The sequence below is a fragment of the Pongo abelii genome, chromosome 6, assembly GCF_028885655.2.
Source record: "Pongo abelii isolate AG06213 chromosome 6, NHGRI_mPonAbe1-v2.0_pri, whole genome shotgun sequence".
NCBI lineage: Eukaryota > Metazoa > Chordata > Mammalia > Primates > Hominidae > Pongo > Pongo abelii.
Window position 1 is genome coordinate 27858683 of NC_071991.2, and position 14449 is coordinate 27873131.

The following is a 14449-nucleotide window of genomic DNA, read 5'->3' on the forward strand; positions in this document are numbered from 1 at the left end:
CTCCTGACCTCAGGTGATCCACTTGCCTCAGCCTCCCAAAGTGCTGGGATTACAGGTGTGAATCACTGTACCTGGCCTTTTTTTTTTTTTTTTTTTTTTTGAGGAGTCTCGCTCTGTTGCCCAGGCTTGAGTGCAGTGACACGATCTCGGCTCACTGCAACCTCTGCTTCCTGAGTTCAAGCAATTCTCATGCCTTAGCCTCCCAAGTAGCTTGGATCACAGATGCACACCACCAGGCCAGGCTAATGTTTGTATTTTTACAGAGACGGGGTTTCACCATGTTGGCCAGGATGGTCTTGAACTCCTGACCTCAAGTGATCCGCCCGCCTCAGCCTCCCAAAGTACTGGGATTACAAGCGTGTGCCACCATGCTTGGCCTCCTCATAACATTTTTAACAGCAGTTATAATAAATCTGCATACACACCACGTAGTGCCTATGGAACTAATAACTAGTCTTCTATCGTGCAGTGCTACTAGTCACATATATAGATGTTTTTCTGATTCTCAAATACACAAACCCACCTAAGAGCATCATATACCCAGATATTCACTGCAGTCTGAATAGCAGATTGCGAACAACTTAAACATCAGTCAGTAGGTGACCGGTTAGTTGTGTCATTCTTTTTGAGAAAGGGTCAGCTCTGTAGCCCCAGGCTGAAGTGCAGTGGCAAGATCATAGCTGACTGCAACCTCCGCCTCCCAGATTCCAGCGATCCTCCCACCTCAGCCTCCCAAGTAGCTGGGATCACAGACGTGCACCACCACGCCCGGCTAATTTTTGTATAGATGGAGTCTCGCTATGTTACCCAGACTGGTCTTGAACTCCCGGGCACAAGTGATGCCCCCGCCTCACCCTCCGAAAGTGCTGGGATTACAGGCGTGAGCCACCCGGCCCTGGCCCCTAGTTGAGTCATTTTTACAAAGAACGTCATGCAGCTGTTACCGAGGACGTCCCATTAGTCTCGATATGGCACAATCTCCAAGACACTTAAAGTATAACACACCCTGCAGTGTGTATTATGAATTGCCATTTGTGTGGGGAAATGATTATATTCATATATGTTTATAAATTCAGAAAGCGTTCCGAAAATTCATAGAATACTCAGGGGTAACTTTGCTTGTCTCTAGTGTTGAACTAGAAGTGGGAGGAAGATTTAATTTTCACCACATGCCCTTTGGTGCCTTTTGAATTCAGAACAATTTCCGTTATTTATTAAAAATAAAATACGGCCGGGCGCGGTGGCTCACGCTTGTAATCCCAACTCTTTGGAAGGCCGAGGTGGGAGGATCACTTGAACTCAGGAGTATCACTTGAGCTCAGGAGTTTGAGACCACCCTGGGCAACATAGTGAGACCCTGTGTCTACAAAAAGAAAATAAATAAATAAATAAATAAATAAAGTAAAATATCACGTGTTACTGAATCCCTGGTATTTGGCGGGACACTGGATACTGGAAACAATTGTGGAGCTCTTTGGAAATTTACCTTAAAAGGGAGTCCGCTCAAAGGCAGGAATGACTCTACAAGGGTGAATTTTCATATCTGCCATAGGGGCCTCGGGCCTCAGCAGCATCCAGAGCCCTACGGACGGGCAGGTTCTTACGTCTCAACTCCCATCGCACCAGTCCTGCAGCTTTCTAAAGGTATCCAGCACTTTCTACCTTGCATTCTATCTTCATCTTCGCTAGGCCTCACAGCACGGCATGATCCCGGGGGAGGGTGCTTATCAGACTCGCGTGTGGCCCCACGGCACCTAGGGCACCGTCGAGCACACGGTCCAGAAAGCTCCAATCAAACGGAACAAACCGCGAGAGTAGGGGCGGTAGGAGGCCCACCCAACGCCCTGCCCCCGCGGAGCACAAGCCCCGCCTGCGTCCTGAGCTCCCGGGTCCGCAAAGCTGGGCCCCACCGAGCTCCAACGCCGGAACCAAGGAGCACGGACTGCCGGGAACAAGCTCCTCCCGTGCGCGATGACGTCGAGGCCGCGGCGCGAGGGGTGGGACCGCAGGCGCCGTGCAGCCGCGGACCAATGAGCGGGCGCCGGACGACCTGTGGCCCAATGGCGGTGGCGCGCGGGCACGCTGGGGGCGGGCCAGACGCGCCGACTTTTCCAGAAGACCCGGATAGTTCCTCCCGGCCACGCCGCGCCGGCTCTGGGCACTTAGCATCGTTTACTTTTCCTCCGCTGGAGCAGCTATGGCGGCTGTGAAGACCCTGAACCCCAAGGCCGAGGTGGCCCGAGCGCAGGCGGCGCTGGCGGTCAACATCAGCGCGGCGCGGGGTCTGCAGGACGTGCTAAGGACCAACCTGGGGCCCAAGGGCACCATGAAGATGTAAGGCGGGGCTGAACGGGAGGGCCGGGCGGGCACCGCGCGCCGCCGCGCACCTGGCGGGTCCGGGACCGCGGGCTGGAGCCCGCCGCCTCGGGACTCCGCAGCCGTCCTTCTCCGCGTTCTCCGGGGTCGGTCCTGTTTTCTGCTAAGCCCCACCGTCCTGGCCATTTCTTCCTGCGTCGATGCAGTCTTTGCGGAGAACAAAGCGGCTCTAGAGCGCGGCGTTCCCCGCCCTCTGGGGCTTCCAGGCACCCTGAGGACTCGGCACAATCTCTGCAGGGACGGGATGGGCTCTACACCTGTCCTCCATCCTGTGGGAGATAACTAGCCCCACATCCCTGGCTCCCTAAAATCTGGGAAAAGCCCGTTTTCTAATGGGACTTTTAGTTATCATTGAAAAAGTCATAGTCTGATTCATTTCTGTCCTTTAAACAGGCTCGTTTCTGGCGCTGGAGACATCAAACTTACTAAAGACGGCAATATGTTGCTTCACGAAATGGTGAGAGGTTCTCTGGGCTAGGTCAGAAAGGTCTTGATTTTCCGTAGAATGTTTTCTTTGTAGAAAGATTTGCAGTGTCCATTTTCAAGGTAGGAGAACATTCAGAAGTGGCGTGTAATCAGTAATAGTACTCAGTGCCTGGAGTCTGACAGCCCTGCCTTTGTATCCCTGCTTTTTTGCCATTCACAGTCTGGGCTAAAGGACTGTAATTGTATATTAAAGTTAATTATTTTAAAACTTAAAAAATTAAGAGAGGTTGACAGAATCACATGGGCAAAATGCATGAGGATGATTTTTCTTCTTTTTTTTTTTTTAATTTTTATTAGGCGAAGTCTCGTTCTGTCGACCAGCCTGGAGTCCAGTGGCACAATCTCAGCTCACTGCAACCTTTGCCTCCCGGGTTCAAACGATTCTTCTGTCTCAGTCTCCCAAGTAGCTAGGATTACAGGCTTGCGCCACTACGCCCAGTTAATTTTTGTATTTTTAGTAGAGACAGGATTTCACTGTGGTGGCCAGGCTGGTCTTGAACACCTGACTTAAGGTGATCCCCCCGTATCAGCCGCCCAAAGTGCTGGGATTACCAGGCTCGTGCCCAGCCGGGTTTTCTCTTTTTAAGACAGCAGTTTCTCTGTTAGGTCTCATCTCTATCTCCAACTGGAGGGGAGATAAATCTGTCTCTTTGCAAGTCTTAGGGATGGAGAATGTGAGATTATTGAGGGGAGATTATTTTTACTCATCCCTAAGTTCCCAAAACTTAGCAGTTCAAATCCAAGAAAAGGAAATTATTTCCTGCTGATTTGAGTTCAGAGTAATATTAGGGTTTTGCTAGTGGTATACCATGCCATCAACATCCAGATGAAATACCTTTAGTAAGGACTTGCTAACCTAGGAGGTGTAGTTTTTGTTTTTAGTGGGCTCGGTGGCCCGTGTTAGAAAAGTGGAGCCATAGTTAAACTTGACTTCAGAATTGTTTGGGGGCTGGGTGTGGTGGCTAATGCTTGTAATCCCAGCACTTTGGAAGGCCGAGGTAGGTGGATCATTTGAGGCCAGGAGTTCACAACCAGCCCTGGCCAACATGGTTAAAACTCCGACTCAACTAAAAATACAAAAATTACCCCGGCGTGGTCCTGCATGCCTGTAGTCCCAGCTGCTTCAGAGGCTGAGGCAGGAGAATCAATCACTGAAACCGGGAAACTGAGGTTTCAGTGAGCCGAGATTGTGCCACTGCATTCCAGTGTAGGTGACAGAGTGAGGCTATCTCCAAAACAAAACAAAACAAAAAATTTGGGTTTTAGTGTGTGAGAAATACAGTGTAAGTAGAGAGAAGCACGTTGAACATTTACAATTTAAATAATTATAAAATGGACACAGACAACCACCACTGTAGCTAATAAATAAATTGTTGCTACCACCTCAGAAGTCTCTTCCCATTGGAACCTCTCTCCAATCTCCAGAAGTCTGTTTTTCAGTTTTCTTTGAAAAAATTACAAACCTACAAAAATAATTATAATGTGTATGCCCTTTAGGAGATACCTGGCTTATTCTCACTGGAGCCCTACACTTGCCAAAAAGAGGCAAGGATGTACAATTATGTGTTACTGTTAACTGGTAGCTCTGTCATCTTGAGTAAACTTCTGCTGAGCCTCAAGCTTCCTCATCTGTAAAGTAGAGATAACCTGGGAAATAAATTACACATGAAAACGTTTCAATCATTATAATTGCATATGCATGATAGCTAATCGAAGTAATTTGTAGCCAAACATTTGGGTAGCTTTTTCAAGTAGATAGCACTCAAAGAGGCCCTTCCTGCATTTTGTTTGTGGTATATTTAGACTGCTTCATATTGTTTTAAGTGATTCATTCTTTTTCTACTTTCAGCAAATTCAACACCCAACAGCTTCCTTAATAGCAAAGGTAGCAACAGCCCAGGATGATATAACTGGTGACGGTACGACTTCCAATGTCCTAATCATTGGAGAGCTGCTGAAACAGGCGGATCTCTACATTTCTGAAGTATGCACAACTCTTGTTTCTGTAATATTTTATTGTATATAGGAAGTGTCTGATACTTACTTATACAAATTGATGTGCTGTTAATAGTAGCTGAGGCCATACAGTAGAATTAGGGGGCTTAAATCTGGGTCTTTATCCTGGTCTAAAACAAATTGTGACCTTGGACAGGTTATGGAACCTTTCTTGGCCTGAAAATAATTTTGTAATCAAGTTGCATTGCCTATGTGATTTGTATCTGTCTTTAGTGTAGATTAATAATTGAGATCTAAAAATGGAATGTTTAGGACTAGGCATATTTGTTAGGAAAAAGGCAACCAAAAGCTTATATTTGGATAAATTCCACTTTTTTTTAGCCCTGACTAGTTCCAAGGTTAAAGCAAACCTCAGTGAATATGAATGTATTGTCAGAATTTCCTGGAAAAAGGGAGCAGTCTGTCTTTATTTTTATTAGTAAATGATGTGAGTTAGTTTGAGATTACCTATAGAAAAGATGGAATAGTCCAGGCGCGGTGGCTCACGCCTATAATCCCAGCACTTTGAGAGGCCAAGGTGGGCGGATCACCTGAGGTTGGGAGTTCGAGACCCCAACATGGAGAAACCCTGTCTCTACTAAAAATACAAAATTTAGCCGGGCGTGGTGGTGCATGCCTGTAATCCCAGCTACTTGGGAGGCTGAGGCAGGAGAATTGCTTGAACCCAGGAGGTGGAGGTTGTGTTGAGTCGAGATTGTGCCATTGTACTCCAGCCTGGGCAACAAGTGCGAAACTCCGTCTCAAAAAAAAAAAGAAAAAAAAGAATAATGCTACCATCTGTGAGTTGTTGGGACGCAGTGTCGGTTTTGAAATGATTCAGAGTGGTTTGCACAGTGAACACCCAAGTGTGCTTTATAGTTCCCTTGGCTTTGACCCTGTGCTAGAGCATTACCTGTTCTTCTCCTCTGCATTGAAAGGAATATTTGTCCTTTTAAATGTATTCAGAAAGCCAGCACATTATATTACCTTGTGTTTAAAGGTATGATGATCCTGAACACCCCTTCAAGAATTACCTGAACTTTATCATGAACTATGGTTGCACCTAATTGAAGATGTAAGTGTTAATGTGTGTTTATTTTAGGGCCTTCATCCCAGAATAATCACTGAAGGATTTGAAGCTGCAAAGGAAAAGGCCCTTCAGTTTTTGGAAGAAGTCAAAGTAAGCAGAGAGATGGACAGGGAAACACTTATAGATGTGGCCAGAACATCTCTTCGTACTAAAGTTCATGCTGAACTTGCAGATGTCTTAACAGAGGTATGTATGAAATTTTGTCTGTCTGGTATAGCACACCTATATAGAAAATCTCTGATAGTAGAAACTTGAATATAATTACCAATTTCAATTACAAGATGCCGTGTAGGTTCATTTTTGTGGCAATGATACCTAATCTGTGTCTCTAAAAATGAGGAAATTCAAATAATAGTATACCTAACCAGTTTATAGAAGTAAAATTGAAGCTTTCATTAAAAGGTTTATAAAGTGGAGATTTTTTTATTAGAAAGTTTCCAGTTACCAGTATTTTTAATAAAACAGGAAGAATGTTAATGTTAAGGAATGTTAATGTTAATTAATGTTAATGTTTGGGAATTACAGATTGAGATTTCAGAAATGTAAATGACTTCAGCTGTTGCCGTTTACATATAATGTATTCTGTTTGCTTATAGAAAAAGACTTAAATGAGTGTAGAATTGTAAAATGAGACTGTCTACTTTAGCCTTCTGAAAAGCAACATGTTTCTGCTGCAAATTGAATTTACTTAATGGTTATGCTCCTCCAATTGCAGGCTGTAGTGGACTCCATTTTGGCCATTAAAAAGCAAGATGAACCTATTGATCTCTTCATGATTGAGATCATGGAGATGAAACATAAATCTGAAACTGATACAAGGTAGGTGGTAGAAGACTGTGAAATACTAATGGGCATGGAGGCTCACAACTGTAATCCCAGCACTTTGGAAGGCTGTGGCAGGCAAATCACCTCAGGTCAGGAGTTCCAGACCAGCCTGGCCAACACGGGAAAACCCCGTCTCTATTAAAATTACAAAAATTAGCCAGGCGTGCCGGGCATGGCTGTAATCCCAGCTACTCGGGAGGCTGAGGCAGCAGAATAGCTTGAACCTGGGAGGCGGAGGTTGCAGTGAGCCGAGACCACACCATTGCACTCCAGCCTGGGTGACAAGAGTGAAACCCTGTCTCATTAAAAAAAAAACAAAAACAAAAAATAAACTGTGTTTAGAAATTTAGGGGTGCTTTGTACAATATAGATAGTTGGCTGGTTTTTTTTTTTTTTTTTTTTTTTTTTTTGAGATGGAGTCTTGCTCTGTCGCCCAGGCTGGAGTACAGTGGTGTGGTCTCAGCTCACTGCAAGCTCTGCGTCCCAGTTTCACACCATTCTCTTGCCTCAGCCTCCCGAGTAGCTGGGACTACAGGCGCCCGCCACCGCGCCCGGCTAATTTTTGTATTTTTAGTAGAGACGGGGTTTCACCATGTTAGCCAGGATGATCTCGATCTCCTGACCTTGTGATCCGCCCACCTCGGCCTCCCAAAGTGCTGGGATTACAGGCGTGAGATGGCAATTTTAAAAATATCTTTGGATATAAAATGTTATGTGTTTACCTGAAGATATAAGTTGGATAAATTGCTAGGTGAATATTGTTTTGGTAATATTTTCTCTTGAAGTAAGGTGAATGTTATGTTGTGTTTATGGTTAGAATCATTCTGAAAAGTGAACATCAGTCATTTGGCATTTATTGAATTGCTAGGTACAAAGCATAATGAGAAGTAGTAGAGGAATTAAAAAAAATTTTTTTTTCAAAGACTTAGTTAGAAAACATGTTTGTTTTCCCTTTGGGGTGTGTGTCTGTGTGGAGAATGGAGTCTCCCTACGTTGCCCGGGCTGGTTTTAAATTCCTGGGATTGAGGTGTCCTCTCACTTCTGCCTCCCTAAGTGCTGGGATTACAGGCGCTTGGTAGAAAACATGTTTTTAAAGGACGTAATCACAGTTTGACAGCCTACCAGTGAGACTATCTCTGCAGACTTTTCTGTACAGCGTAGGATCTTCAAGTAATTCAAGAAATAGGCCGGGCACGGTGGCTCTTGCCTGTAATCCCAGCACTTTGGGAGGCCAAGGCGGGCGGATCACGAGATTAGGAGATCGAAACCATCCTGGCTAACACGGTGAAACCCCTTCTCTACTAAAAATACAAAAAAATTAGCTGGGCATGGTGGTGGGCGCCTGTAGTCCCAGCTACTTGGGAGGCTGAGGTAGGAGAATGGTGTGAACCCAGGAGGTGGAGCTTGCAGTGAGCCGAGATGGCGCCACTACACTCCATCCTGGGCAACAGAGAGACTTCATCTCAAAAAAAAAAAAAAAGAGTGACTGCATGAAGTAACAATACCTTTTCATTTCAGTGTTTGACATATTAAACACCCATCTGAAAATCAATAACCATAATTTTGTGTGTGTTTGAACAGCTTAATCAGAGGGCTTGTTTTGGACCACGGAGCACGGCATCCTGATATGAAGAAAAGGGTGGAGGATGCATACATCCTCACTTGTAACGTGTCATTAGAGTATGAAAAAACGTAAGTTTATAGCCCCTTAACAGTGAAATGGAGAAGCTTCGTATTTTAGGCGAGTTACTTTTTTGTGAAAGTTTGTTTCCCACTGTAAGGACAATAATGCTCAAATTGGTTTGGGGGAGCTATAGGAAACAGTCTCTGAAGATGCATAAGGGGCAGGATTGGAGCTCAGTGAACTGTTAAATCTTAGGACTAATCCAGTTTCAGAAGCTACTTTCTTAATGTTTCCTTGCTTTCTGTAACTTTTTTTTTTTTCTTAATAGAGAAGTGAATTCTGGCTTTTTTTACAAGAGTGCAGAAGAGAGAGAAAAACTCGTGAAAGCTGAAAGAAAATTCATTGAAGATAGAGTTAAAAAAATAATAGAACTGAAAAGGAAAGTTTGTGGCGATTCAGATAAAGGATTTGTTGTTATTAATCAAAAGGTGAGAATGAAAACCCACTGTATAAACTAAATAGTATGTATCATCCTTTTTACTTCTAAGGTAAAAGATGTTGAAATTAATTTTTATTTTTGTTATAGGGAATTGACCCCTTTTCCTTAGATGCTCTTTCAAAAGAAGGCATAGTCGCTCTGCGCAGAGCTAAAAGGAGAAACATGGAGAGGTATCCGAGTAATTTGACTTTTACTCATTTTGCAAGTGAATTGGGATTATTTCTTTTTCCTTATACTTTATTTTTGGGTTTTTCAACTGTATAGTTAATTGGCATTAACTATATTCACATTGTGCACCCCGTCAGCACTGTCCATCTCTAGGACTTTTTTCATCATCACAAACTGAAACCGTATACCCATTAAATAGTTACTGCCCATTTCTCCCTCCCCCTTGCCCCTTGTAAACATTATTTTACTTTTTGTTTCTGAATTCAGTATACTTTTTTCCAAAGAGCTCACCACAATAAAAAGCTTTTTTTAAAAAAATTTTATTTTATTATTATTTTTTGAGACAGTCTTGCTCTGTTGTGCAGTGCAGTGGCATGATCTTGGTTCATTGCGACTTCCACTTCCTGGGTTCATAGGATTCTCAACCTCCCGAGTAGTTGGGATTACAGGTGTCTGCCACCATGCCCACTGAATTGTTTTGTGTTTTTTTAGTAGAGAGAGGGTTTTGCCATGTTAGCTAGGCTGGTCTCAAACTCCTGGCCTCAAGTGATCCACCCACCTCGACCTCCCAAAGTGTTGAGATTACAGGTGTGAGCCACCATGCCTGGCTAATAAAGAGCTCTTGTCCACCTTTAGATTTCATTTGCTAACTTGGGGAGAGTGGTTTAAATGGAGGGTTAAGAGAAAAGACTAGTTTTTAGCTGGTTGATGGCAAATGGAAAGGCTTAGATTAAAGTACATTTTAAAATTTAATTTTGTGTGTAATTCTGAAAAATTCCTTCCTAAAAATTACTGGTCTTATCTTTGAAATTCACTGGTATCCATCTCTCTTAAAATGCTATTTCAGGCTGACTCTTGCTTGTGGTGGGGTAGCCCTGAATTCTTTTGACGACCTAAGTCCTGACCAGTTGGGACATGCAGGACTTGTATATGAGTATACATTGGTAAGTGTATTTTTTTCTTAAAGGTAATAGAACCTTTTAGCTCGTGGATTATTTTTGTTTGTTTGTTTGAGGTGGGGTCTCACTCCTGCCTGGGCTGGAGTGCAGTGGTGTGATCACAGTTCACTGCAGCCTCATCTTCCTGGGTTCAAGTGATCCTCCCGCCTCAGGCTTCTGAGCAGATGGGACCACAGATGTGTGTGCTACCATGACTGGCTAATTTGTTTTTTTTTTCTTGGTAATTTTTGTAGAAACAGGTTCATAATTGTGTTGCCCAGGCTGGTTTTAAACTCCCGGGCTCAGGCTGTCCTTCACCCTCATCCTCCCAAAGTGCTGAGATTACAGGCATGAGCCACTGTGCCTGGTTCATGAAGTCTTTAGCAGAAAAATCAATTGAAATTCAGGATCAGATTTTTGTTTATATACATTTTGAAGATTTATGTGTAGTAATGGGAAGACATTGATGGGGAAAATCACATTTCTTTTATGTTATTTTTCAAAAGGAGATAATTTGCTTTAATGTGATCAAGTTTGTTCCTTATTAATATGCTGCTTGTCATTCTCTAAGTCCCTCTTCTCTCTTCACTCTGCACAAATCCTGTTTTTGAAAATCATATTTTTTCTACACATAGGGAGAAGAGAAGTTTACCTTTATTGAGAAATGTAACAACCCTCGTTCTGTCACATTATTGATCAAAGGACCAAATAAGCACACACTCACTCAGATCAAAGATGCAGTGAGGGATGGCTTGAGGGCTGTCAAAAATGCTATTGATGATGGTAAGATCCTCACCGTATTTCAATTCTTTTATATTGTTTTGCTGGTCTGAAAGGCATGGCCGAATACTGTGTTCTTTTATCAGTAGTTTACACAGCCAGACACCATGCAAAAGCAGTCTTCCCTTCAGAATGACTGATGGTATGCTAAGGTTTTTCATAGCATATCATTATTAAAGGTGAATACAAATAAATGAACTAATACTGATCTGTTGAAAGCTGCCAGAGGCTAGTGAAGCCATTCTGGTTGAACCATTCTCCTATTTGATATGTTAGTCGCTTGTATTTTGTCATAGTAAATTTTTAAGAAATTAATGACTTTCATATGTGTATTTTATTTGTTATTCATAATTAGTTCTGCAGTTTTCTTAGCATTTTTTCTTTTCCCCCATCCAACAGGCTGTGTGGTTCCAGGTGCTGGTGCTGTGGAAGTGGCAATGGCAGAAGCCCTGATTAAACATAAGCCCAGTGTAAAGGGCAGGGCACAGCTTGGAGTCCAAGCATTTGCTGATGCATTGCTCATTATTCCCAAGGTGTGCATGCTTTTAACAGTCAGTCTTCCAAAAGATTCAGCTGATCAAACCTTTTTGATAGTGTAGGCTTTATTCATAAAGTGGATTTTGGATAAGCAAGTTTGATCAGTTTTCTTCCTGACTCTAGAACAGGTATTCCTCATCATCCAGATGTATTTGGTTTCTCTGGGAGGCCTGAATAGCTGACGTTGCAGATGGCAAGAGATAACCTGTAGTTTAATATTTGCAGTATTAGGGTTTATACTTGAGTACAAACTTGCTTTTTGCTTTTGTTTTAAACTGATGTCGTTGTTTTCTATTATATACTAATTTTGATGTATAATTTATGACTGGTGTATTGCTGCTGGGTTTGGGATAGATGAGAGAGTTGATCAGTAACTTGTGTCTGGTATTCTCTGAAGGGAACATAAATATTCTATTTTTATGCAATGAGTTTTTTTTTTTTTTTTTTGGGACAGAGTTTTGTTCTTGTTGCCCAGGCTGGAGTGCAGTGGTGCAATCTCAGCTCACTGCAGCCTCAGCCTCTCGAGTAGTTGGGATTACAGGCACCTGCCACCACACCCGGCTAGGTTTTTTTTTTGTATTTTTAGTAGAGATGGGGTTTCACCATGTTGGCCAGGCTGGTCTCGAACTCCTGACCTCAGGTGATCCACCTTCCATGGCCTCCCAAAGTCCTGGGATTACAGGCGTGAGCCACTGCACCAGGCCGAGATTTTCTTTTTCTTTTTTCTTTTTTTTTTTTTTTTACTATCAGTTATTCCTGTTTTCTCAAGAATTAAATTTGTTTACTTTAGGTTCTTGCTCAGAACTCTGGTTTTGACCTTCAGGAAACATTAGTTAAAATTCAAGCAGAACATTCAGAATCAGGTCAGCTTGTGGGTGTGGACCTGAACACAGGTAAGAGAATGCAACTGTTGTAGAGGGAAAACTAGATGTAATACGTGTGAGTTGAAGCCAGGAAAGATTAAAAATGTTTTGCTTTGCAATTTGACACCAGTACTATTAGGGAACTCTGGGTTCTAAAATGGGATAAAATAGGATATTAATAAAAAATAGAATGACTAGGTATAATTAAGGGACTAGAGTAGACATGAGTAATTTGGGGATACAATTTTGGAGATGTTGAGTGGTGGTAGATGGTTCAGATTAATGTTGAAGGATTTTCATATTGCATTTGCCTTACTCAGTTTTTAATCAAGTACTATGATAAGAAAATAGATGTGGTGATTATATTCATGTGTGAAAACCAGCTAAAGATAGCAATTAATGCCAGAAAAGGGGATCTAGAAATCTAGTGAAATGGTGACAGCCCTGATCTCTTAGGTTCCTGTAACAAAACAACACAAATTAAGTACAAAATAGGAGATAACAGGTACATCCATGCAGTATGTGCAAGACCTATTGTTGTCAACATTATTATTTAATAGAAAAGGTTTCTGGAATGAGGGAAATGATCAGTCCATTTTAGCCAGATTATAGTTGAAGTGCTATACTTCAGTATGAATAAACATATGTATCCAGAAGAAGAGAGGGGTGTTCAGGACTTCTAAGTATAAGTCAGACACTCATCAAATATTGTGGACGGGGGTCATGGTTTAGAGTAGAAAATTGGGCTAACAGAGAGGCTTTGAATTCTCATAGTTAATACTGGAGGAAATGAGTCATCAGTGATAAGCAAAGCTGCACACAATATTGTTGGTTCTTACTGACTGAACTTATTTTAAGATTTGGTTGCCTTTTAGGTGAGCCAATGGTAGCAGCAGAAGTAGGCGTATGGGATAACTATTGTGTAAAGAAACAGCTGCTTCACTCCTGGTAAGTTTGGGAAAATGAAAACTAAACTGTTACAGAATCATACTTTTTTCATTTGGTGTTCTCTGTTTAGTTGCTCCTTTCCCCCCATGAATAATGTAATCAGCTGAAAGTATGGAAACTGAACTAGCCGTCTGATGTGTAGAGGGGAAGGGGGAAATTTAATTGGATGTAATGTGTGCAGCTTGGTTGGAAGTGTGAAGTTGAGTCGAATTAGGGCTCCTAATCATCTGAGCCATCTTATTTTTGTCCCCCTTTCAGCACTGTGATTGCCACCAACATTCTCTTGGTTGATGAGATCATGCGAGCTGGAATGTCTTCTCTGAAAGGTTGAATTGAAGCTTCCTCTGTATCTGAATCTTGAAGACTGCAAAGTGATCCTGAGGAATACAGCTGTGGAATTTTTGTCCAAGCTTCAAATAATTTTCAAAGGAATTTTCCCATATGAAAAAAGGAGAGAACACTGGCATCTGTTGAAATTCAGAAGTTCTGAAATTACAGTATTTTTAAAAATTGCACCGAAGTGTATACACATAAAGCAGGTCTTTTATCCAGTGAACAGGATGTTTTGCTTTAGCAGCAGTGACATAAAATTCCATGTTAGATAAGCATATGTTACTTACCTTGTTATTAAATATTTCTTGAAAAGCAAATTTTAATGGTTTAATTTTATGTGGACGTATGTTAAATTATCCAACAGTACCCAATTGTTAAGCATTTGGTTTTAAAATTTTTATGCTAATATAAATGGTTAAGTAATTTAAAATATTGAAAGCATCCCTGTTGGTATAAATTTCTGAGTAAATGCATTGGATCAGTTGGACTTTGAACGCTTTTGAAATGGCTTTGCTAAAATGCTCCCGCCACAAAGTTGTAGGAAATGGGAAGAGGAGTAAACTAGAGGCAAGGGAGTTGAGAGAGCTGCAAGTTTAAAGGGCAAAAACAGGCAGAGATAAAAAGATGATGGAAGGTGTGGTGACTAAGGGCTACGGTTATTGGGTGAAATTTGAGATTGTAGGCCAACTGTATTTTCAAGCTTCTGAACTTATGCAAAATATTCATCCCAAAGTCTCTAGCGTCATATTTTTCTCACCCAAATTACTACGTTTCCACGAGATTATTTATATATAGTTGGTCTATCTCTGCAGTCCTTGAAGGTGAAGTTGTGTGTTACTAGGCTGTGTTTTGGGGTGTCAGCATTGGTCTGAAGTGAGTTGTGCAATAAATGTTAAGTTGAAACCTCCTTTCTGTTCTTGCAATGGTATGACGCACAAAAGCAATCTTAAGGGGAATGTAAACTGTCCAAAGGTTCAGAAAAGTAGT

The 14449-nt window shown here is 42.1% G+C and overlaps 2 protein-coding genes and 2 non-coding genes across 31 annotated transcripts in view; 3 read left to right on the forward strand and 1 right to left on the reverse strand.

Moving 5' to 3' along the window:
* The window catches only part of PSPH (phosphoserine phosphatase), a 40409-nt gene extending 38491 nt beyond the window's left edge, over positions 1-1918 (reverse strand). For 7 of the 28 annotated variants that reach the window (XM_063725494.1, XM_063725483.1, XM_063725489.1 and 4 more), the window contains exon 1: positions 1487-1617. The gene's annotated coding sequence lies outside the window, so the exon portion shown is untranslated. 28 annotated transcript variants of the gene reach the window in all.
* A 193-nt stretch (positions 1919-2111) lies between these two features.
* CCT6A (chaperonin containing TCP1 subunit 6A) lies at positions 2112-14369 on the forward strand. Its single transcript, NM_001131836.1, is given in 14 exon segments — positions 2112-2334; positions 2770-2833; positions 4712-4846; positions 5960-6133; positions 6663-6766; positions 8354-8464; positions 8725-8884; positions 8983-9065; positions 9911-10007; positions 10637-10784; positions 11181-11314; positions 12109-12211; positions 13057-13129; positions 13388-14369. Coding segments are annotated over 14 exon segments (1596 nt in total). The 5' UTR covers positions 2112-2197; the 3' UTR covers positions 13461-14369.
* On the forward strand, positions 5705-5838 carry LOC112131348 (small nucleolar RNA SNORA22). The gene has a single exon (XR_002913441.1). It is a non-coding gene; the product is annotated as a small nucleolar RNA SNORA22 (small nucleolar RNA).
* LOC112131355 (small nucleolar RNA SNORA15) lies at positions 10838-10972 on the forward strand. The gene has a single exon (XR_002913443.2). It is a non-coding gene; the product is annotated as a small nucleolar RNA SNORA15 (small nucleolar RNA).
* Positions 14370-14449: the final 80 nt, after the last annotated feature.